The sequence below is a fragment of the Coregonus clupeaformis genome, chromosome 1 (genome assembly GCF_020615455.1).
Source record: "Coregonus clupeaformis isolate EN_2021a chromosome 1, ASM2061545v1, whole genome shotgun sequence".
NCBI classification, from domain to species: Eukaryota; Metazoa; Chordata; class Actinopteri; order Salmoniformes; family Salmonidae; genus Coregonus; species Coregonus clupeaformis.
In genome coordinates, this window is record NC_059192.1 from 15,496,650 (window position 1) to 15,520,983 (window position 24,334).

The window sequence follows — 24,334 nt, forward strand, 5'->3', positions numbered from 1 at the left end:
ACCAGAGCAGGATCCACAATGAAGCTCCTGGGCACCCAGGAACGTTCCTCAGGACCATAACCCTCCCAATCCACCAGGTACTGGAAACCCACGACCCGGCGGCGAACATCCAGAAGTCGCCGGACAGTGTAGACCGGACCCCCACCCACGATCCTGGGCGGAGGAGGGGGACGAGAGGGCGGGCACAGAGGGCTAACCGACACAGGCTTAATCTGGGAAACATGAAAGGTGGAATGAACCCGTAGGGAGGCAGGAAGCTGTAGCTTAACCGCGCAGGGGTTAACAATAGACAGTATCTTGAACGGTCCTATAAAACGAGGCGCCATCTTCTTAGACTCCACCTTCAATGGAAGGTCCCGTGACTTCAGCCATACCTCTTGACCAGGAGAGTAACCGGGAGCCTGGGACCGGTGACGGTTGGCTTGCCTCTGCATGTACGCCGAAGCCCGGGACAGAGCTACCCTGGCCTTCCTCCAGACCTTGAAGCAGCGGCGCATGTGGGACTGCACCGAGGGTACCGCCAGTTCCCTCTCTTGAGAAGGGAACAGGGGAGGTTGATAACCCAGAGCACACAGAAAAGGAGACAAACCAGAGGAAGCGTTAGTCAAGGTGTTATGAGCATATTCCACCCAGGGGAGCATGGAGCTCCATGACCCAGGGTTAGACCCTGTGACACAGCGAAGAGCGGTCTCCATCTCCTGGTTCGCTCTCTCGGCTTGCCCGTTGGTCTGGGGGTGATATCCAGAGGACAGGCTGGATGTAATGCCCAAAGCTTTACAGAAAGCTTTCCACACCTGGGAGACAAACTGGGGACCCCTGTCAGAGACAATATCCGTGGGTAGACCATGAGAGCGGAACACATGTTCAACCAAAATATCAGCCGTCTCTCTGGCAGTGGGCAGTTTAGGTAGGGCCAAAAAATGAGCGAACTTAGAAAAACGATCAATCACCGTAAGAATTACAGTCTTTCCAGACGAGGGGGAAGTCCAGTGACAAAATCCATAGCGATATGCGACCAGGGCCGGCTGGGTATAGGTAGAGGTCGTAGATGACCAGCGCTGGCCTGGGTGGAGTTCTTACTCGTTGCACATACCGTACAAGCAGCAATGAAGGCTCGAGTGTCCGCCTCCATCGTGGCCCACCAGAACTTCCGTCGCACAAAGTCAAGGGTCCGCGAAACTCCAGGGTGACAGGTAAGGGGAGACGAGTGAGCCCACTGAAGTACCTGGGAGCCGAGCAGACTCAGGGACAAACATCCGGTTAGGAGGACCCCTCCCAGGGTCAGCTTGATGATGTTGAGCCTGTCTAACAATCCCTCGATGTCACATGTGACGACCGCAATACTGCAGGTAGGAGGCAAAATGGGTTCAGGGTTACTACCAGTATCAACAGCCGAATGAACACGAGACAGGGCGTCAGGCTTGACGTTGCGTGACCCAGGACGGTAAGACAGAGAAAAATTGAATCTCCCAAAAAATAGTGCCCACCTGGCTTGACGGGGGTTGAGCTGCTTCGCTGACTGGAGGTAAGCCAGATTCTTATGATCCGTCCAAACGATGAAGGGTTGTTCCGCCCCCTCCAACCAATGTCGCCACTCCTCGAGAGCCAGCTTAACGGCGAGCAGTTCACGATTGCCAACATCATAATTCCTCTCTGCCTGAGAAAGTTTCCTTGAGAGAAAAGCACAGGGATGCAGTTTGTTATCTTCAGGAGAACGCTGTGACAACACCGCACCTACCCCAGTGTCGGATGCATCCACCTCCACGACAAACTGGCGGTCGGGGTCCGGCTGCATCAGAATGGGAGCCGAGGCGAAGCGATGTTTCAGTTCTTCGAACGCTGATTCGGCCCCTTCATTCCAAGCGAACGGTCGTGAGATGGAGGTGAGAGCGGTGAGTGGCGCCGCAATGCGGCTGTAGTCCTTGATGAACCTCCTATAGAAGTTCGCAAACCCCAGAAATCGTTGAAGTTGTTTTGCGGGTAGAGGGGGCTGGCCAGTCCGTGACAGCAGAGATCTTAGCTGGGTCCATCCGCAACTCCCCCTGAGCGATGATGTAACCCAAAAAGAGGTCTCAGACACATGAAATTCACATTTCTCCATCTTCACAAACAGTTTGTTCTCCAACAACCTTTGCAACACCTGGCGCACATGCAGTTCATGTTCCTGGGAGGACTCTGAGAAAATCAAGATATCATCCAGATAGACAAAAACAAACCGATTCAACATGTCCCGAAGGACATCATTGACTAGTGCCTGAAAAACAGCAGGGGCATTAGACAACCCAAAAGGCATAACCAGATACTCAAAATGTCCCAAGGGTGTGTTGAAGGCAGTCTTCCATTCATCACCTTTACGAATGCGCACCAGGTGATACGCATTTGTAGATCCAGTTTCGTAAAGATGGTAGCACCATGAAGGAGGGGAAAAGCAGAATTAATCAAAGGCAGAGAATACTTGTTCTTAATGGTGATGTTGTTAAGTCCACGGTAATCAATACAGGGTCTGAGGGTCTTATCCTTCTTAGCAACAAAAAAGAATCCCGCTCCTACAGGTGACGAGGAAGGACGCATAATACCTGCCGCCAAGGAGTCCCGAATGTAGTTCTCCATAGCCTCCGTCTCCGGCCGGGAGAGATTGTACAGGCGACTGCTGGGGAGCGGGGCTCCTGGCTGGAGGTCAATGGCACAGTCGTAAGGCCGGTGAGGAGGAAGAGAAGTAGCTCTGTGTTTGCAGAAAACGGATGCCAGGTCATGATACACGTCAGGAACATTAGAAAGATCCATGGACTCCAGTGGAGGTCGAGGCACAGTACTGGCAGGAGTCAGAGCAGAACACAAACAATTCACATGACAAAATGTGCTCCATGAAACAATTCTACCTGTCACCCAATCAATGTGTGGATTGTGTCTTATGAGCCAGGGGATACCAAGGACCAGAGGGGTCTGTGGGCAGTCGATAATATGGAATTGAATGTTCTCCTGATGATTCCCGACACTCTAAGACAAACAGGAACAGTCTGATGGGTAATATGGGTCAACAATTGTCCATTCAGACCCTTAGCCTGCAGCGGACAGTCCATAGGAACAGTCTCCAAATCCATTTGTTGAGCCCACTCTCTATCCAAAAAGCTTTCGTCTGCACCAGAGTCAATCAGCGCACTAACAGAGAGATTCTGGAACTGCCACTGGAGGGATGCCTGGAGCAGAATGCGGGGAGAAGAGGAAGAATCCGCTGCTCGGCTCACCAAAACTTCTCCCATTAATGATGAGCCGGCCCTTTTCCCCGGACGAACTGGGCAGGAAGGAACGAAATGACCAGCTTCTCCACAATACAGGCAGACCCGAGCCTGAATGCGACGTGCACGCTCCTCTGAGGACAACCGTGCACCCACCCACCTCCATGGCTTCGGGTTCAGTGCTCCTTGTATCGACTCGGGAAGACACGGCTTTCTCCGTAGGGAAGATGCGGGGAGGAGTTTGTTGATGACAGACAGGTTGCTTGGAACTAACACTCCTCTCCCGGCGACGCTCCCGAATCCGATTATCCAACCTGATGGTGAGTGAAATAAGATTATCCAGCGTAGGCGATTCATCATATGACACCAATTCATCTTTTAAAGTCTCAGACAAAGCATTGATGAACACTCCTTGTAATGCCTCGTCATTCCAACCACTCACTGCTGCTAAAGTCCGAAACTCCACTGCCATCTCCGCCACACTGCGAGCCCCCTGCCGAAGAGAAAACAACCGTTTCGCAGCCTCCTTGCCTCGTACGGGGTGGTCAAAAACCTTCCTCATCTCAGTGGTGAAGGCAACGTAAGCGTTGCAAATGTCTGACTGACTCTCCCAGACCGCGGATCCCCAGGCACGAGCGGAACCGCTAGTAGAGTTGATAAGGTAGGCAATACGGGCTCTTTCTGAGGCGTAGGTGAGGGGCTGTTGTTCAAACACTAACGAGCATTGAGTCAAAAAATCGCCACAGGTTCCCATGTTCCCGTCATAGCGCTCTGGAGCAGGAACAAAAGGCTCTCTGATCTGGGCTGAAGGGGTAGTAAGGGCAGACACTTGATTGGTGAGTAATTGAACCTGATTAAGCAGCACCTGACTGTCCTCAGCAATCGTCTTAAACAGGGTATCATGTTGGCCAAGTAAAATGCCCTGATTGGCTATGGCAGTCCAAATTTGAGTGCACTCTGGGGTGGTATCCAAGCTACTGTCTGCTGGGTTCATGATGGTCAGATCATACTGTTATGATTTACCAGTATTAGAACCCAAATGCAGACAAGTACACCAAGCCAGAGAAGGTTTAACAGGTTTATTTAAAATGTTCAATAGTCCAGGTTTCCAATAATAGGGGAAGAGCTAGTCCAGGTTACAGGGAGGGTAACAGATCCAGGTCAGGGCAGGTGTGGTACCGTAATGTCCTAATGTCCGTGGTGAGTCCAAAAGAGAGGTCCGGTAGTGGAGAGCAGGATGGTGGTGGCAGGAGTGAAGCGGAGGCAGGAGTCAGGTTCCAAATATCTGTGGCACAGGAGAAAAAGTAAATAGAACAGGCCAAAACACAAAGAGCAAAATAAACAGGTTGAGTCGGCAGCGAGACTAACATGGTCGTCTTGACTATGATCTGACGATGAGTGGTAAGTTTGACCGGGTCTTAAAGGCTGAGGTGATTATGGTGAATGAGCTGCAGCTGGAACCCTGACTCCCGCACACCAGACTTCACTCCTGCAATCAAGGACAGACAGAGGGGAGGGAGAGAGCAGAGAGAGAGCTACCTAGCAGCAGTAGGCCTAACACTATCATTGTTTTGGAAGCCTGTTTGATCCTGTTTGATACCCTAACCTGGGGGTAAGTCATTGTCCTGGCCCAAACACTGGAGTCTTTGAGTTGAGTGATATTAGGGCTACTGAGGCTAATTATTCAGGTCATCTCAGACCAATATGAGACAAAGTCAAGCGTTGTTTCAGTGTTGTTAGTTTGGAGATTGTGGGCTAGCCTGGGCCCACAGACAGTTGATTCAGTGGGGGCAGGGAACAAACACAAAAGTGTTTTAATGTTCTGAAGGTCTCATACAGTATGTCTTTCTCAGAAACAGGCCGTTGTTAGAAACATTTTCCAGGTTTTCCATCTAAAAAAAGATGAGTTCACAAGTCATGGCTGTATTCTCTAGAGTCTAGTAGTCTAACCCTCCATGCTGTCTTTGTCCTTTCATCAGAAGATAAAGATGACTAGTTGATTTTAAGGTTTACTTGTGGTTGGAAGGGTTTACATGCTTGACTTTTGAGAGGTAGTTGTTCTTACACAGGTTTGAGTGGAGATGCAGAGGAGTTATCCTTCTTTATGAAAATGTCATAGATAACCTAACAGTATACATGGAGTAATGTACAAACACTGCTAGTTCACTTTCACAAGCCCATATACAGTCCCATCCACTTCTTTATCTCTGAAATGCTGTGGCATGAGAGAACGAATAGGCTGCTGTTATTTCTGGACGGGAGTGTTTTTGACAGGCTGTCGGGTGAAGGACTGACCTCTCTCTCTCTCTCTCTCTCTGTGTGTGTGGCCTCATACACGGCAGTGAGTTATCTTCATTGTTCAGAACATTTTCTAAAACCTTTTAATACTTTTTCATCAGGGAGGGACAGAGAAGGGAGACTGGCATCTGCATTCCTGAACTGTCAATAATTATATCTGTTGGGATCATTGAAATTACAGTCAAAAGGCATGGGTTCCTGATCTTGGCATCTTTCCATAAAAAACAGTAGCCCTTTCCTGCAGTAAAATTGCCTTGTGGCCTCATGGGTGGAATGTTATTAAACATGTTCATAATTTCATAATTTAAAAAAAATCTGAAAAGCCACCGGAAATCCAGTGTTTCTATGTCAAACGGTTTGTTATATTTCAGTCCTCTGTGATGTACACTGCTCAAAAAAATAAAGGGAACACTAAAATAACACATCCTAGATCTGAATGAATGAAATAATCTTATTAAATACTTTTTTCTTTACATAGTTGAATGTGCTGACAACAAAATCACACAAAAATTATCAATGGAAATCAAATTTATCAACCCATGGAGGTCTGGATTTGGAGTCACCCTCAAAATTAAAGTGGAAAACCACACTACAGGCTGATCCAACTTTGATGTAATGTCCTTAAAACAAGTCAAAATGAGGCTCAGTAGTGTGTGTGGCCTCCACGTGCCTGTATGACCTCCCTACAACGCCTGGGCATGCTCCTGATGAGGTGGCGGATGGTCTCCTGAGGGATCTCCTCCCAGACCTGGACTAAAGCATCCGCCAACTCCTGGACAGTCTGTGGTGCAACGTGGCGTTGGTGGATGGAGCGAGACATGATGTCCCAGATGTGCTCAATTGGATTCAGGTCTGGGAACGGGCGGGCCAGTCCATAGCATCAATGCCTTCCTCTTGCAGGAACTGCTGACACACTCCAGCCACATGAGGTCTAGCATTGTCTTGCATTAGGAGGAACCCAGGGCCAACCGCACCAGCATATGGTCTCACAAGGGGTCTGAGGATCTCATCTCGGTACCTAATGGCAGTCAGGCTACCTCTGGCGAGCACATGGAGGGCCCCCCAAAGAAATGCCACCCCACACCATGACTGACCCACCGCCAAACCGGTCATGCTGGAGGATGTTGCAGGCAGCAGAACGTTCTCCACGGCGTCTCCAGACTCTGTCACGTCTGTCACGTGCTCAGTGTGAACCTGCTTTCATCTGTGAAGAGCACAGGGCGCCAGTGGCGAATTTGCCAATCTTGGTGTTCTCTGGCAAATGCCAAACGTCCTGCACGGTGTTGGGCTGTAAGCACAACCCCCACCTGTGGACGTCGGGCCCTCATACCACCCTTATGGAGTCTGTTTCTGACCGTTTGAGCAGACACATGCACATTTGTGGCCTGCTGGAGGTCATTTTGCAGGGCTCTGGCAGTGCTCCTCCTGCTCCTCCTTGCACAAAGGCGGAGGTAGCAGTCCTGCTGCTGGGTTGTTGCCCTCCTACGGCCTCTTCCACGTCTCCTGATGTACTGGCCTGTCTCCTGGTAGCGCCTCCATGCTCTGGACACTACGCTGACAGACACAGCAAACCTTCTTGCCACAGCTCGCATTGATGTGCCATCCTGGATGAGCTGCACTACCTGAGCCACTTGTGTGGGTTGTAGACTCCGTCTCATGCTACCACTAGAGTGAAAGCACCGCCAGCATTCAAAAGTGACAAAACATCAGCCAGGAAGCATAGGAACTGAGAAGTGGTCTGTGGTCACCACCTGCAAAACCAGTCCTTTATTGGGGGTGTCTTGCTAATTGCCTATCATTTCCACCTGTTGTCTATTCCATTTGCACAACAGCATGTAAAATGTATTGTCAATCAGTGTTGCTTCCTAAGTGGACAGTTTGATTTCACAGAAGTCAAAACAAATCAAATTTTATTGGCCACATGCGCCGAATACAACAGGTGCAGACATTACAGTGAAATGCTTACTTACAGCCCTTAACCAACAGTGCATTTAATTTTAATAAAAAAGTAAAATAAAACAACAACAAAAAAGTGTTGAGAAAAAAGAGCAGAAGTAAAATAAAATAACAGTAGGGAGGCTATATATACAGGGGGGTAACGGTGCAGAGTCAATGTGCGGGGGCACCGGCTAGTTGACTTGGAGTTACATTGTGTTGTTTAAGTGTTCCCTTAATTTTTTTGAGCAGTGTATATACAGTTGAAGTCGGAAGTTTACCTACCATTAAAATTATAGACTGATCATTTCTTTGTCAGTGGGTAAACTTACAAAATCAGCAGGGGATCAAATACTTTTTTCCCTCACTGTACATATGGACGCACCACTTTATTTTTTTCATTTCACTTCACCAATTTGGACTATTTTGTGTATGTCCATTACATGAAATCCAAATAAAAATCTAGGCACAGTCAACTTAGTGTATGTAAACTTCTGACCCACTGGAATTGTGATACAGTGAATTATAAGTGAAATAATCTGTCTGTAAACAATTGTTGGAAAAATTACTTGTGTCATGCACAAAGTAGATGTCCTAACCGACTTGCCAAGACTATAGTTTGTTAACAAGAAATGTGTGGAGTGGTTGAAAAACAAGTTTTAATGACTCCAACCTAAGTGTATGTAATCTTCCGACTTCAACTGTAAAGTGTAATATTGGGATTCAAACTCAAAATTGAATACATTTCAACTCTATATCTGACATGGTACAGATGTCTTATTTTGATTAAGCCCATAACCATGTGTGTGAGGTGTATACTTTTGTTTCAAAGTAGATTTGTTTAAAACTACCCAGAAACACTTGGTGTGACCCTGATTTAGCCCACTGCTGTATCAGGTTAAAGGACATTTACATGAGGTTAAGTAGACGTTAAATGCATAGGCAGCTGGTGGCACCCTAACTGGGGAGGACGGCTCATAGTAATGGCTGGAACAGAGTTAATGGAATGGTATCAAACTCAGTTTCTAAGTGCTTGATACCATTCCATTCACTCAATTCCAGCCATTATTATGAGCCGTCCTCCCCTCACCAGCCTCCTGTGGTTAAATTACAAGATTTATAATGACCTTGTCAGAGAGGCATGTCCTTAGTTTCTGGATTGTAGTCTACGATGCCAGCCCAAAGCTGATACAATGTTTCCTTTGCATCTATCATCAACTCATTCATCACACTGATTAATGGCTGCTCCATGACTTCATGGCATCACACCCACACCCTCAGTGACAACGTGACAATGAACAGTGAAAGTGTGACATCACACCAGACTGTCAGGTCTGTAACGGATGCTTATGATATCAGAGGTTGCGTCCCAAATGGCCCCTGATTCCCAACACAGTGCACTACTTAAGAAGTGCACTACATAGGTAGTACAGTGCCATTTGGGACACACTTTACTCTCCAGAAAAAACATGAGCTCAGATTTGCTGAACTAGCTGAGTCACAGGCTGTCGTAAACGTGACGTTCCAGACCTCAGTGTCCGTATATAGACTCAAAGGTCTGAAATAGGAATGAAGGAAGTGATGATTTAACTTTAAAGTTAACAGTGTGTATATGCGACGCATGCAGTGAGTCTCCATCAAAATCATGAAAGTGTGTATTTTGGAATTACGCAGTTTTGGCAAAACGCTTTTTTTTTTGCTTTCTAACTGTCACCCTACAGATGTGAGGTTGATAGGGTAAAATGTGAGGTTCATAACAAAGCCCTACTCTCAAAACTCAGATAGTTCTGCTGCATGTCTTGTTCACTTCAATGCCATTGACCCACAAACAGTTGCACTGTAAATGCCAAGTATTAATATGTACCTACACTGTAATATTACTGTTTCTGATCTAAAGTTGTATTTATTTTTTCGCTATGAAGAACTTTGGTCCCAAATAGTATTTTATAAGAGTGACTTAAGTGTTTTTGGAGAATCTTCTTCGGAGCTTAGGTTTGTCCTACTTTGTTGTTGTTGTAGTGTGAGTGAGGAGGGCAGTTTGTAGAGTTATACAAGTATCTTGTACTTGAGGAGACATAGAACACTCTTGTGTGGTCAGAGTGAGCTTTGTACGACAGAGTGTGTGTGTGCATTCATTCATTTAGGTACTGTTTGAGCTGTCTCCCACACACAATAACCCAGTGTTGGTCCGAAAAGAGGTGTGGTAACACATACGTTGCGTGTCTCTAAGGACGAGTCCTAAAAGGCACTCTATTCACTACATAGTGCACTACTTTTGACCAGAGCCCTATGGGCCCGGCCCTTGGGATGCAGCCTAACTCTCTAAGGTCGGTTACAAATGCAGCCATTTAGAATGAAGAGCTTTAAGAGCCTGCTGAGGTCACAGCATCCTAAATCTCTTCTATCCTCCTCTCAGACGGGTGTTAGTTGTCTAAATATTGTTTTATTCCCAGTTCATGCACTGGAATGTGAAGGAGCAAGAGCATATGGAAGCAGTTTGCTAAAAATAAAGTCTGAATTGGGGAGATGTTTGACAGGAATTTGGGTTGAAAGGATCTCTCTGCTCTGCTCTGCTCTGTCTGCTCTCTCTGTCTGCTCTGCTCGGTCCATTTTAGACTGACAGATAGAGCTCCTCCATTATTAACTTGAAGAGGTCAGGAGGAGAAGGCATTCGTTTAAATTTGAAAGATAATGGTTGCTTCCCAAATGGCACCCTATTTCCTATATGGGTGATTCAACAGAAGTGGTGCAAATTGCAGTCCCACCCCAAAAAAACGATTTAAAGCCTTAAGCAACGGAAGGGTAATAGTAGTATTATTATTAAGGGAGCTTAGAGTAGCATATTATCTTGATTAAAAAACAAATACCATCCTTGGCTCTCGCAAACGTGCACGCACACACACAGGCGAACACACACACACATACTGAGTTTACAAAACATTAAGAACTCTTTCCATGACATACTGTAGACTGACCAGGTGAATCCAGTTGAAAGCTATGATCCCTTATTGATGTCACTTGTTAAATCCACTTTAATCAGTGTAGATGAACGGGAGGAGACAGGTTAAAGAAGGATTTTTAAGCCTTGAGACAACTGAGACATGGATTGTGTATGTGTGCTATTCAGTGGGTGAATGGGCAAGACAAAATATTTAAGTGCCTTTGAACGGGGTATGGTAGTAGGTGCCAGGCGCAATGCTTTTTGTCAAGAACTGCAACGCTGCTGAGTTTTTATAGAATGGTTATCAATGGTTCACCACCAAAAGGACATGGGCCAGCATCTTTGTGGAAGGCTTTCGACACCTTGTAGAGCCCATGCCCCGACTAATTGAGTCTGTTCTAAGAGCAAAAGGGGGTGCAACTCAATATTAGGAAGGGGTTCCTAATGTTTTGTACATTCAGTGTATGTCTATTATATATGATGCACCACTTTTGTAGAATGACCCATATACTGCACAATTGCCTATTGGCACTGGTCAAAAGTAGTGCACTATAAAGGGAGTATGGTGCCATTTGTGATTAAGCCAGTGACCAGTCAGTGGTCACATTCCTGAAATATAACCTCTGTCTGATTGGTTTAAACCCTAATGCTTTATACTGACACTGACTGACTGTAAAGTTCAATTTCAGTGAATTGTGAAATGTTTCAGTTTCAGTAAACAGTTTATTTCAGTAATAAGTAGAACTGTTTCAGTAAATAGTTACAGTTGAAAGTTGCACTAAACCTGCACATTGTTGTGAGCGGACTTCCTGTGGTTTTAGTTTTTCTTAATTAACAATATTCAGCTATTTATTATGATAAGACTAATTGTTAAAATTAGACATTGTCTGTCTTTCAGCATGATGGGCTGCCCTACTGTCACAAACCATGCTATGGAACTCTCTTCGGACCCAAAGGTAAGAGGTTACTGTTAAAAAAGCATCATCACAGATATGAGGAAGAATGGCTATAGCTTGAATTCAGTAAGACATTCATTCAATGATAGGATAGGATACACTTTATTGTCCCAGAGGTTGAAATTGTCTTGGATACACAGTGCTGCTGTATAAAAAAAAAAAAGCAGCACTATACAGGTGTATGATCTTAATTTGATCACTCTGTTGCAGGATAACTTTCCTGCAATGCAGGAAATGTAAAACTTGTAGTGAATGTATTTAAGGTTTAAAAAGGCGTCTGAAGTTTGTAATTTCCACTTTGAAATTTCAGACTTGATTTTCCCTTACGAAAAATGTATCAACCCCTATGAAAATGTCCATTAATTATAATCCACATAATATATAATTCACATTTCCTGTTTCTGAAGGATTATTTTCCTGCTGTAGCAAACTGGCTCAAATTAAGATCCTACATCTGTATTTTACACACTCCACACACACACACACACACACACACACACACGCACGCACTCACACACGTACGCACACAAACATACACACAATACATACAGTAGCACAAATGTACTCCTTTCCTCACTCACACAAACAGACATAAAACTACTTGATTGATTAAGAAAACAATGTTAAAAACATTATACAATTTCATCACACGGATACTATACCAGATGCTGTACGGTCATAGGCATTTCCTTTCCCATGAATCAAAGTGCAAGACGTCCTATGTGTACTGAGTGGGGCCCAGATTTATATCTATAATGACCCCCTGCCCTGGTGTTATACTGCCTGGCCAGAGCCTATTCAATCACTACTCCTATCCAGGGTGGCCTCATTTCTTAAAATTGCTTCAATTTCAAAGTTGCATAAAAAGTTGGCCTCGTTTCACAGTTGCTTAAATCTGTGACAACATTTTGGAGCACACCAAAATCCTACGAATGCAAATTAATTACTTAAAAATCATAAATGTGATTTTCTGGATTTTTGTTTTAGATTCCGTCTCTCACAGTTGAAGTGTACCTATGATACAAATTACAGACCTCTACATGCTTTGTAAGTAGGAAAACCTGCAAAATCGGCAGTGTATCAAATACTTGTTCTCCCCACTGTATATAGTCGCTAGTGAAAGTCTACACACCCTTTGCACAGTCTTCACATTTTACTGCCTTAAAATTCTATCAAAACAAAAAAAAATCAATTTTGTTCCTACCGATCTACACAGCCTACTTCACATTGTCAAAGTTAAAGAAAAATTATAGAACATTTTCCTAATAAAAATAAATGAACATGTCTTGATTAGGTATGCTTTCATGTCTGAGTTAGTACTCGGTGGAAGCACCTTTGGCAACAATTACAGCTGTGAATAATTTTCTATAAGATTCTACCAACTTTGCACAACTCTTAGGGAAATTTCTTCCATTGTTTTTTCAAAATTGCTTGAGCTCAGTCAATTTGGTTGGGAATCATTAATTGACAGCAATATTCCAAGAAGGAAGCCTGTGTTAAAAATCAACTCTAAATCATCCATTCTGTTTGCGATAAGGCTGTTAAATAATACTGCAAGACAACACAGCAAATAAATTAAATCCAATACAACACAACACAGGAGAAACCCTCTGTATTTTCAAGTATTGTGATGGCAGCATAATTTTATGGGTATGCTTGTCACCAGTATGGACTGGAGCATTTGTCAAGATCAAAGTAAATATGAAAGTAGCAAAGCCCAGGTAATAAGTTAGAGGAAAACCTGTCCCAGTCTTCTGAAAACCTAACCTGGGATTGAGTTTTATTTTCCAGAAGGCCAATCACACAAATGTTAATGCCAAAGACACACCAGAATGGTTTTTCAAGAAGTGTTGCGTGTTCCTGAGTTGTCCAGTCTCAGTCCGAACTTAAATTTGCTTGGGACAAGATTCGAATATTGTTGTCCATCAATGATTCCCAACCAAATGTACTGAGCTTGAGCAATTTTGACAAAAACAATAGATATACTGTATGATGCCCTAACCTAAGTTGGTATAAAGTTATTTAAAATGATTCACAGCTGTAATGGCTGCCAAAGGTGCTTCCACCAAGTATTAACTCTGGGGTGTGAAGACATTATGCAATCAAGACATCTTCATTTTTAAAAAGTATTATTTGGAAAATGTTTCTATAATTTTTTTTTACTTTAAAAATGGGGAGTAGGTTGTGTAAATCAGTAGGAAAAATATCAAATTTAATCCCTTTTCAGATTAAATTTTAAGGCAGCAAAATGTGTAGACTGTGCAAAAGGTGTGTAGACTCACTAGGCACTGTATCTGCAACCTATTGAAAGCTCCAACAGTTTATTGAGTGTAACGTTTCGAACCAAAGGTCTAAGTCACTCTCGAAAAACTGACAAGCATTATCACCTTATATTATTATGCCTGCATATCACATGATTGTTTTGGAGGTGCCACAAAACATGGATGGGAAAGATAGGCGGTAACATTTAATTTCCTAGATGGGACCTGGGTTCAGTCAGTTTGGGGGGCAATACATACAGTGGGGAAAAAAAGTATTTAGTCAGCCACCAATTGTGCAAGTTCTCCCACTTAAAAAGATGAGAGAGGCCTGTAATTTTCATCACAGGTACACGTCAACTATGACAGACAAATTGAGAAAAAAATATCCAGAAAATCACATTGTAGGATTTTTAATGAATTTATTTGTAAATTATAGTGGAAAATAAGTATTTGGTCACCTACAAACAAGCAAGATTTCTGGCTCTCACAGACCTGTAACTTCTTCTTTAAGAGGCTCCTCTGTCCTCCACTCGTTACCTGTATTAATGGCACCTGTTTGAACTTGTTATCAGTATAAAAGACACCTGTCCACAACCTCAAACAGTCACACTCCAAACTCCACTACGGCCAAGACCAAAGAGCTGTCAAAGGACACCAGAAATAAAATTGTAGACCTGCACCAGGCTGGGAAGACTAAATCTGCAATAGGTAAGCAGCTTGGTTTGAAGAAATCAACTGTGGGAGCAATTATTAGGAAATGGAAGACATACAAGACCACTGATAATCTCCCTCGATCTGCGGCTCTACGCAAGATCTCACCCCGTGGGGTCAAAATGATCACAAGAACGGTGAGCAAAAATCCCAGAACCACACGGGGGGACCTAGTGAATGACCTGCAGAGAGCTGGGACCAAAGTAACAAAGCCTACCATCAGTAACACACTACGCCGCCAGGGACTCAAATCCTGCAGTGCCAGACGTGTCCCCCTGCTTAAGCCAGTACATGTCCAGGCCCGTCTGAAGTTTGCTAGAGTGCATTTGGATGATCCAGAAGAGGATTGGGAGAATGTCATATGGTCAGATGAAACCAAAATAGAACTTTTTGGTAAAAACTCAACTCGTCATGTTTGGAGGACAAAGAATGCTGAGTTGCATCGAAAGAACACCATACCTACTGTGAAGCATGGGGGGTGGAAACATCATGCTTTGGGGCTGTTTTTCTGCAAAGGGACCATGACGACTGATCCGTGTAAAGGAAAGAATGAATGGGGCCATGTATCGTGAGATTTTGAGTGAAAACCTCCTTCCATCAGCAAGGGAATTGAAGATGAAATGTGGCTGGGTCTTTCAGCATGACAATGATCCCAAACACACCGCCCGGGCAACGAAGGAGTGGCTTCGTAAGAAGCATTTCAAGGTCCTGGAGTGGCCTAGCCAGTCTCCAGATCTCAACCCCATAGAAAATCTTTGGAGGGAGTTGAAAGTCCGTGTTGCCCAGCGACAGCCCCAAAACATCACTGCTCTAGAGGAGATCTGCATGGAGGAATGGGCCAAAATACCAGCAACAGTGTGTGAAAACCTTGTGAAGTCTTACAGAAAACATTTTACCTGTGTCATTGCCAACAAAGGGTATATAACGAAGTATTGAGAAACTTTTGTTATTGACCAAATACTTATTTTCCACCATAATTTGCAAATAAATTCATAAAAAATCCTACAATGTGATTTTCAGGATATTTTTTTCTCCTTTTTTCTGTCATAGTTGACGTGTACCTATGATGAAAATTACAGGCCTCTCTCATCTTTTTAAGTGGGAGAACTTGCACAATTGGTGGCTGACTAAATACTTTTTTTCCCCACTGTAGGTGAGGGTCATCAGACTGGGGAAGCTAAATGTAAAGTAAAGACGGTTACACATCTGACGAACTTCAGCTCATATCTTTGAAAATTATTATTATCTAAATTATTATCTAAATTATTATTATCTACAAAGAGTGAGATTACCCTCTAATCATGTGCATTACAGTTGAGTTGACCCAGTACATACATACAGAAACAAGGAATTTGTCTGGAATGTGTGTGTCTCTGGTGGTTTGGTAGGATGTGGGCGGGGTTTGGTTCTGGTTGTTTGGATAAAGGAACCTCAAACCCAACTGAAAAACAGCAGGCATTTCCCCTTGGCTTCTTCCTCCTCTGCTATTCTGCCTATCGTCCAAGATGGGAGTTATGCAGTAGGACCTCTACTGGGCCTTAAAACGTTTCCTTTTTTAATATAACACACTGACAACCACATTTCGGTACAGCAGAAGGGTAACCAATGACTCCATGGCACTAGTTGTAAGATACTGGTACTTTGGCTAAGTTCCCACTCTAGCTCCTCATAATATCACATAATACTATGGCTGCCTAATAACCTCTCCTCCAGGTGTGAACATCGGAGGGGCAGGCTGCTACATCTACGACACTCCTCAACCGACCTTTGACAGCCCCTCAGAAGGATCCCCCACCACACCATGGACCACCGTGCAGGTCACCCGGAACCAACCCAAAGGTAAGGGACGGTAGCCTGTTTGTGCTGTTTTGCTATCTCCTATGGTCATTGTCATGACAAACAATTATCATAGGAAGACTGCACAAACAGATCTGGGGCCAGGCTACAGCGACAGGGGTAGTAATAGTATTATTAAGGGAGCTTAGAGTAGCATATTGTCTTGATGAAAAACAAAATCCCTCCTTAGCTCTCGCCACATCACACACACATACATACACTACATGGCCAAAACGATGTGGACACTCCTTCAAATTGGTGGATTCGGCTATTTCAGCCACAGACGTTGCTAACAGGTGTATAAAATCGAGCACACCACCATGCAATCTCCATAGACAAACACTGGCAGTAGAATGGCTCAGTGACTTTCAACGTGGCATTGTCATAGGATGCCACCTTTCCAACAAGTCAGTTTGTCAAATTTCTGCTCTGCTAGAGCTGCCCCAGTCAACTGTGAGTGCTGTTATTGTGAAGTGGAACAATCTAGGAGCAACAACGGCTCAGCCCCCAGTGGTAGGCCACACAAGTTCACAGAACAGGACCGCTGAGTGCTGAAGCGCGTAGCAACACTCACTACCGAGTTCCAAACTGCCTCTGGAAGCAATGTCAGCACAAGAACTGTTCGTTGGGAGCTTCATGAAATGGCTTTCCATGGCCGAGCAGCAGCACACAAGCCTAAGATTACCATACGCAATGCCAAGCGTCAGCTGGAGTGGTGTAAAGCTGCCGCCATTGGACTCTGGAGCAGTGGAAACGCGTTCTCTGGAGTGATGAATCACGCTTCATTGTCTGGCAGTCAGATGGACTAATCTGGGTTTGGCGGATGCCAGGAGAACGCTACCTGCCCTAATGCATAGTGCCAACTGTAAAGTTTGGTGGAGGAGGAATAATGGTTTGGGGCTGTTTTTCATGGTTTGGTCTAGGCCCCTTAGTTCCAGTGAAAGGAAATCTTAACGCTACAGCATACAATGGCATTCTTGACAATTCTGTGCTTCCGACTTTCTGGCAACAGTTTGGGGAATGACCTTTCCTGTTTCAGCATGACAATGCCCCCGTGCACAAAGCGAGGTCCATACAGAAATGGTTTGTCGAGATCAGTGTGGAAGAACTTGACTGGCCTGCACAGAGCCCTGACCTCAACCCCATCAAACACCTTTGGGATGAATTAGAACGCAGACTGTGAGCCAAGCCTAATCACCCAACATCAGTGCCCAACGTCACTAATGCTCTTGTGGCTGAATGGAAGCAAGTCCCCACAGCAATGTTCCAACATCTAGTGGAAAGCCTTCCCAGAAGAGTGGAGGCTGTTATAGCAGCAAAGGGGGGACCAACTCCATATTAATGCTCATGATTTTGGAATGAGACGTTCGACGAGCAGGAGTCCACATACTTTTGGCTATATAGTGTATATACACAAACACACAAAGGAACCAGTCCTTTTTATCAGGGCTGCTCAGATTAACTGGCCTTGCCAAGTGCTCCAAGTATGACCTTTAAGGGTTAAATATAGCAACATAAAGGGGTAGAGAGAGGGTTACACAGACACAAACACACACTTGTAATGACCCTCTCTCTATTCGTCACTGGGGTGGAATGAGGAATTGTCGTATAATAACACTTCACATTTGACAAGGGACGTAGTGTTCTATGTAACATCGACACATTACTTTGAGTTATATAAAAGGCTGACTTGTATCTGATCTTTTAAGATACACTACCGGTCAAAAGTTTTAGAACACCTACTCATTCAAGGGTTTTTCTTTATTTTTACTATTTTCTACAAATAACACATATGGAATCATGTAGTAACCAAAAAAGTGTTAAACAAATCAAAATATATTTTATATTTGAGATTCTTCAAATAGCCACCCTTTGCCTTATGACATCTACTTTGTGCATGACACTAGTCATTTTTCCAACAATTGTTTACAGACAGATTATGTCACTTATAATTCACTGTATCACAATTCCAGTGGGTCAGAAGTTTACATACACTGAGTTGACTGTGCCTTTAAACAGCTTGGGAAATTCCTGAAAATGATGTCATGGCTTTAGAAGCTTCTGGTAGGCTAATTGACATAATTTGAGTCAATTGGAGGTGTACCTGTGGATGTATTTCAAGGCCTACCTTCAAACTCAGTGCCTCTTTGCTTGACATCATGGGAAAATCAAAAGAAATCAGCCAAGACCTCAGACAAAAAATGGTAGACCTCCACAAGTCTGGTTCATCCTTGGGAGCAATTTCCAAACGCCTGAAGGTACCACGTTCATCTGTACAAATAATAGTACGCAAGTATAAACACCATGGGACCACGAGCCATCATACCGCTCAGGAAGGAGACGTGTTCTGTCTCCTAGAGATGAATGTACTTTGGTGCGAAAAGTGCAAATCAATCCCAGAACAACAGCAAAGGACCTTGTGAAGATGCTGGAGGAAACAGGTACAAGAGTATCTATATCCACAGTAAAACGAGTCCTATATCGACATAACCTGAAAGGCCGCTCAGCAAGGAAGAAGCCACTGCTCCAAAACCGCCATAAAAAAGTCAGACTACGGTTTGCAACTGGACATGGGGACAAAGATCATACCTTTTGGAGAAATGTCCTCTGGTCTGATGAAACAAAAATATAACTGTTTGGCCATAATGACCATTGTTATGTTTGGAGGAAAAAGGGGGTGCCTTGCAAGCCGAAGAACATCATCCCAACCGTAAAGCACAGAGTTGGCAGCATCATGCTGTGGGGGTGCTTTGCTGCAGGAGGGACTGGTGCACTTCACAAAATAGATGGCATCACGAGGAAGGAAAATTATGTGGATATATTGAAGCAACATCTCAAGACATCAGTCAGGAAGTTAAAGCTTGGTCACAAATGGGTCTTCCAAATGGACAAATACTTCCAAAGTTGTGGCAAAATGGCTTAAGGCCAACAAAGTCAAGGTATTGGAGTGGCCATCACAAAGCCCTGACCTCAATCCTATAGAACATTTGTGGGCAGAACTGAAAAAGCGTGTGCGAGCAAGTAGGCCTGCAAACCTGACTCAGTTACACCAGCTTTGTCAGGAGGAATGGGCCAAAATTCACCCAACTTATTGTGGGAAGCTTGTGGAAGGCTACCCGAAACGTTTGACCCAAGTGAAACTATTTAAAGGCAATGCTACCAAATACTAATTGAGTGTATGTAAACTTCTGACCCACTGGGAATGTGATGAAATAAATAAAAGCTGAAATAAATAATTCTCTCTACTATTATTCTGACATTTCACATTCTTAAAATAAAGTGGTGATGCTAACTGACCTAAAACAGGGAATTTTTACTAGGATTAAATGTCAGGAATTGTGAAAAACTGAGTTTAAATGTATTTGGCTAAGGTGTATGTAAACATCTGACTTCAACTGTACAGTGCCTTGCAAAAGTATTCAGCCCCCTTGGCGTTTTTTCCTATTTTGTTGCATTACAACCTGTAATTTAAATAGATTTTTATTTGGATTTCATGTAATGGACATACACAAAATAGTCCAAATTGGTGAAGTGAAATGAAAAAAATAAAGTGGTGCGTCCATATGTACAGTGAGGGAAAAAAGTATTTGATCCCCTGCTGATTTTGTAAGTTTGCCCACTGACAAAGAAATGATCAGTCTATAATTTTAATGGTAGGTTTATTTGAACAGTGAGAGACAGAATAACAACAAAAAAATCCAGAAAAACGCATGACAAAAATGTTATAAATGTATTTGCATTTTAATGAGGGAAATAAATATTTGACCCCTCTGCAAAACATGACTTAGTACTTGGTGGCAAAACCCTTGTTGGCAATCAGAGGTCAGACGTTTCTTGTAGTTGGCCACCAGGTTTGCACACATCTCAGGAGGGATTTTGTCCCGCTCCTCTTTGCAGAGCTTCTCCAAGTCATTAAGGTTTCGAGGCTGACGTTTGGCAACTCGAACCTTCAGCTCCCTCCACAGATTTTCTATGGGATTAAGGTCTGGAGACTGGCTAGGCCACTCCAGGACCTTAATGTGCTTCTTCTTGAGCCACTCCTTTGTTGCCTTGGCCGTGTGTTTTGGGTCATTGTCATGCTGGAATACCTGTCCACGACCCATTTTCAATGCCCTGGCTGAGGGAAGGAGGTGCTCACCCAAGATTTGACAGTACATGGCCCCATCCATCGTCCCTTTAATGCAGTGAAGTTGTCCTGTCCCCTTAGCAGAAAAACACGCCCAAAGCATAATGTTTCCACCTCCATGTTTGACGGTGGGGATGGTGTTCTTGGGGTCATAGGCAGCATTCCTCCTCCTCCAAACACGAGTTGAGTTGATGGCAAAGAGCTCGATTTTGGTCTCATCTGACCACAACACTTTCACCCAGTTCTCCTCTGAATCATTCAGATGTTCATTGGCAAACTTCAGACGGGCCTGTATATGTGCTTTCTTGAGCAGGGGGACCTTGCGGGCGCTGCAGGATTTCAGTCCTTCACGGCGTAGTGTGTTAGCAATTGTTTTCTTGGTGACTATGGTCCCAGCTGCCTTGAGATCATTGACAAGATCCTCCCGTGTAGTTCTGGGCTGATTCCTCACCGTTCTCATGATCATTGCAACTCCACGAGGTGAGATCTTGCATGGAGCCCCAGGCCGAGGGAGATTGACAGTTATTTTGTGTTTCTTCCATTTGCGAATATTCACACCAACTGTTGTCACCAAGCTGGTTGGCGATGGTCTTGTAGCCCATTCCAGTCTTGTGTAGGTCTACAATCTTGTCCCTGACATCCTTGGAGAGCTCTTTGGTCTTGGCCATGGTGGAGAGTTTGGAATCTGATTGATTGCTTCTGTGGACAGGTGTCTTTTATACAGGTAACAAACTGAGATTAGGAGCACTCCCTTTAAGAGTGTGCTCCTAATCTCAGCTCGTTACCTGTATAAAATAAACCTGGGAGCCAGAAATCTTTCTGATTGAAAGGGGGTCAAATACTTATTTCCCTCATTAAAATGCAAATCAATTTTTAACATTTTTGACATGCGTTTTTCTGGATTTTTTTGTTGTTATTCTGTCTCTCACTGTTCAAATAAACCTACCATTAAAATTATAGACTGATCATTTCTTTGTCAGTGGGCAAACGTACAAAATCAGCAGGGGATCAAATACTTATTTCCCTCACTGTATGAAGTATACAAGCACCAAAAGCACATTAGGCTACTCTTGTTCCATGCACATATGGGCAGTGTGCGTCACGGCTGGATAGGCTGCGTTTCTGCTGTCAAAATTAATGTCATAACCAACTGCATTACCGCTAAAACCAGCTTTTGGTTGGTCTTAAATATCCCTATCAGCGCTGCCTGAAATTAGCACTTTGGATCAAGTTTTTAAGGACACGCCTAAAATATTTCCACCCCGCCCATCTGAGCGCAAGCGAGCTGATATAAGACAGGTAAATTACCAAACCTGGCTTTAGGGCTAGAAAATGCTAGTACGGCAGTTTTTACATGACGAAATTGCTAAACTAACGTGCGTTTGACACTAGCGCCTTAATGCCAGCCTAAAATAGAGCCCTATGTCTTTAAACAACCATCTCTGATTACAAGATTCAAGATTGACCCATGTTAGAACTTTCAACAGATGTTTTTAACAGACCACTTGTTGGGTTTAGCATTTCCTTTAGAGATTAAAATGTTTTTAAAGGAATGGGTGGGGTAGTTGTTGATTGTTCAATGTTATTATTATAATTACTTATAATCTGTTGAATTTTGCCTTTTGCAAAACATTGTAAACCCAAACTTTCTGTTATGTATCATGTCACTGTTCAATCTGAAAACTCTCAATTTATGCTAAATGATGTAAATGTAAATGTAAATATGTGTTTGGTTAACCTGAATAGATACATTGTGTATTTTGAATAAGTATGTAAAGTAAGAGATTCAATTTATTTTAGCAGCTGGACTTGGAAAAGGAAAGGAAAGGGAAAGGGGTATGTTGAGTTTGTGTCTGTTGGGGTGGTCTTATATTTGCTGTCTTGTAACTTGCAGAAAACCTATCTGTGAGTTTATGTAGGGTTAACTTATGAGTTTAATTGAGGCTGACTTAATTGTTTCTGTTGGTTGAACTTATGAATAACCTCTAGCTACTGTTGTTTCTCCAGTTCCTCCCCCTCAGACCAGGATGTTTGCTGGAGAGACCTCACTCTGTCCTGGCTGTGGAAAAGTGGTCTATTTTGGTACGTTTTGGTCAGACTGTTCATGATTGATTTATGATATAAACGTTGATCACTCAAATGTGCATTCTATATTTTTTATACATATATTTTTGTATATGTTTTTTTTACATGTGCTTTCTTATGTTTATTTTCTATGTTGTACTGATAGTTCAAGCGGTCACTTAGCGGACCTATTATATTTTCAAAGTGACATTTTTGGAATGTGATCCCTGTGGGAATTGAACCCAAGACCTCAATGTGGTAATCACCAGGTTTTTACTAACTGATCCACACAGAACCTTGTACACTGTTTATTAATTATCCTGACATGCCAGCTGAATTCGGTAATCGTAGTGATGTGTTTGTCTGTTTGTCTCTGCAGCAGAGAAGGTGATGTCCCTGGGTAGGAACTGGCACCGACCATGCCTGCGCTGTGAGAGGTGTAAGAAGACACTGACCTCTGGTGGACATGCTGAGGTATTACATCCACATTATTACTGTCTACTACAATTACTGATGACCGAAGCGAGGGCTGCTTTTAAGATCCACATCAGTGCTTCTGTGTCGAAATTCACATGTAAGGTTATTTGATTTGATGTATTTTATTATTAAAGTGTCTTGCATTTTCAGGATGCCTAGCCCACATGGACTTATAAGACAATCTGAAGATGCATTGATGTTGGTCAATTAAATCATACGGAATTAAACCAATATAACTGTATTCATCCCCTCAGGGAGGGGCAATTAAGAAAAGCTAAATGCCCCCATCATTTATGTCTTATTCTGACAAATGCTAGGGTCATGACAAAGAATGGGTTTCCCAAGAATAATATCTCAATCAAATTTCAAAACTAAAACATGACATTGCTGATGTTTCCCTTGTTGCAGCATGAAGGGATACCTTACTGCCACGTCCCTTGCTACGGCATCCTGTATGGACCAAAAGGAGTGAACATCGGCAAGGTGGGCTGTTACATCTATGAGAAAGAAGACATGGAGCAAACTGAAATACCCAGCCAGTCCTAACCACACACTGAAAGTGAGATGAATGGGGTTTCGGTTTGATTGGGGTAATTTCAGTGACTGAACTGAGTGACTGAAATTACTGAATTGAGTGACTGAAGTTATTCAGTGACTGAATTGACAGGTATTGCGATGAAACCAACCACACGCTTGCTGATAAACATGGTTGTATTTTTGTGTGTATTTTTTACATATTGTTTGTATAATGTTTAAGAGTATTTAGGCCTCCCAAGTGGCGCAGCGGTCTAAGGCACTGCATCGCAGTGCTTGAGGTGTCACTACAGACCAGGGTTCGATCCCAGGCTGTGTCCGGGAGTCCCATAGGGCACAATTGGCCCAACATCGTCCGGGTTAGGGGAGGGTTTGGCCGGGAGTGCTTTACTTGGCTCATCGCACTCTAGCAACTCCTTCAAATCAAATCAAATTTTATTGGTCACATGCGCCGAATACAACAGGTGCAGACATTACAGTGAAATGCTTACTTACAGCCCTTAACCAACAGTGCATTTATTTTAACCAACAGTGCATCCTTGTGGCGGGCCGGGCGCCTGCAGGCTGACTTCGGTCATCAGTTGAACGGTATTTCCTCGGATACATTGGTGCGGGCGGGTGTTAAGGAGTACGGTTTGGCGGGTCATGTTTCGGAGGACGCATGACTCGACCTTCGCCTCTCCTGAGCCTGTTGGGGAGTTGCAGCGATGAGACAAGATCGTAATTGAAATTGGGAGAAAAAGGGGTAAAAAACTAACAAAAAATATTATTTAAATCACTTTTGCAACCTACTAAGCACACTGATTTATAAAATATGTATTTAACATCAGGCTCATATCCAATATTAAAGATTGATTGCATGTATTTGCCAATGGTTATGGTGAGGAAGAATGCATAAAGAGTTATGATACATTATCAAAGATAATATTTTGTTCCTCGTTGATATGAAACAAAAAGGT

The 24,334-nt window shown here is 43.6% G+C and overlaps 1 protein-coding gene across 1 annotated transcript in view; it reads left to right on the top strand.

Annotated features, from left to right (window-relative positions):
• The window catches only part of LOC121574218 (cysteine-rich protein 2), a 32,064-nt gene extending 8,384 nt beyond the window's left edge, over positions 1–23,680 (top strand). Inside the window, exons 3-7 of the mRNA XM_041886853.2 lie at positions 11,309–11,366; positions 16,052–16,177; positions 22,308–22,382; positions 22,744–22,838; positions 23,250–23,680. Coding sequence (XP_041742787.1) covers positions 11,309–11,366; positions 16,052–16,177; positions 22,308–22,382; positions 22,744–22,838; positions 23,250–23,387 — 492 coding nt within the window. The 3' untranslated portion in view covers positions 23,388–23,680. The remainder of the gene's footprint in view (positions 1–11,308; positions 11,367–16,051; positions 16,178–22,307; positions 22,383–22,743; positions 22,839–23,249) is intronic.
• The last annotated feature ends 654 nt before the right edge of the window (positions 23,681–24,334 follow it).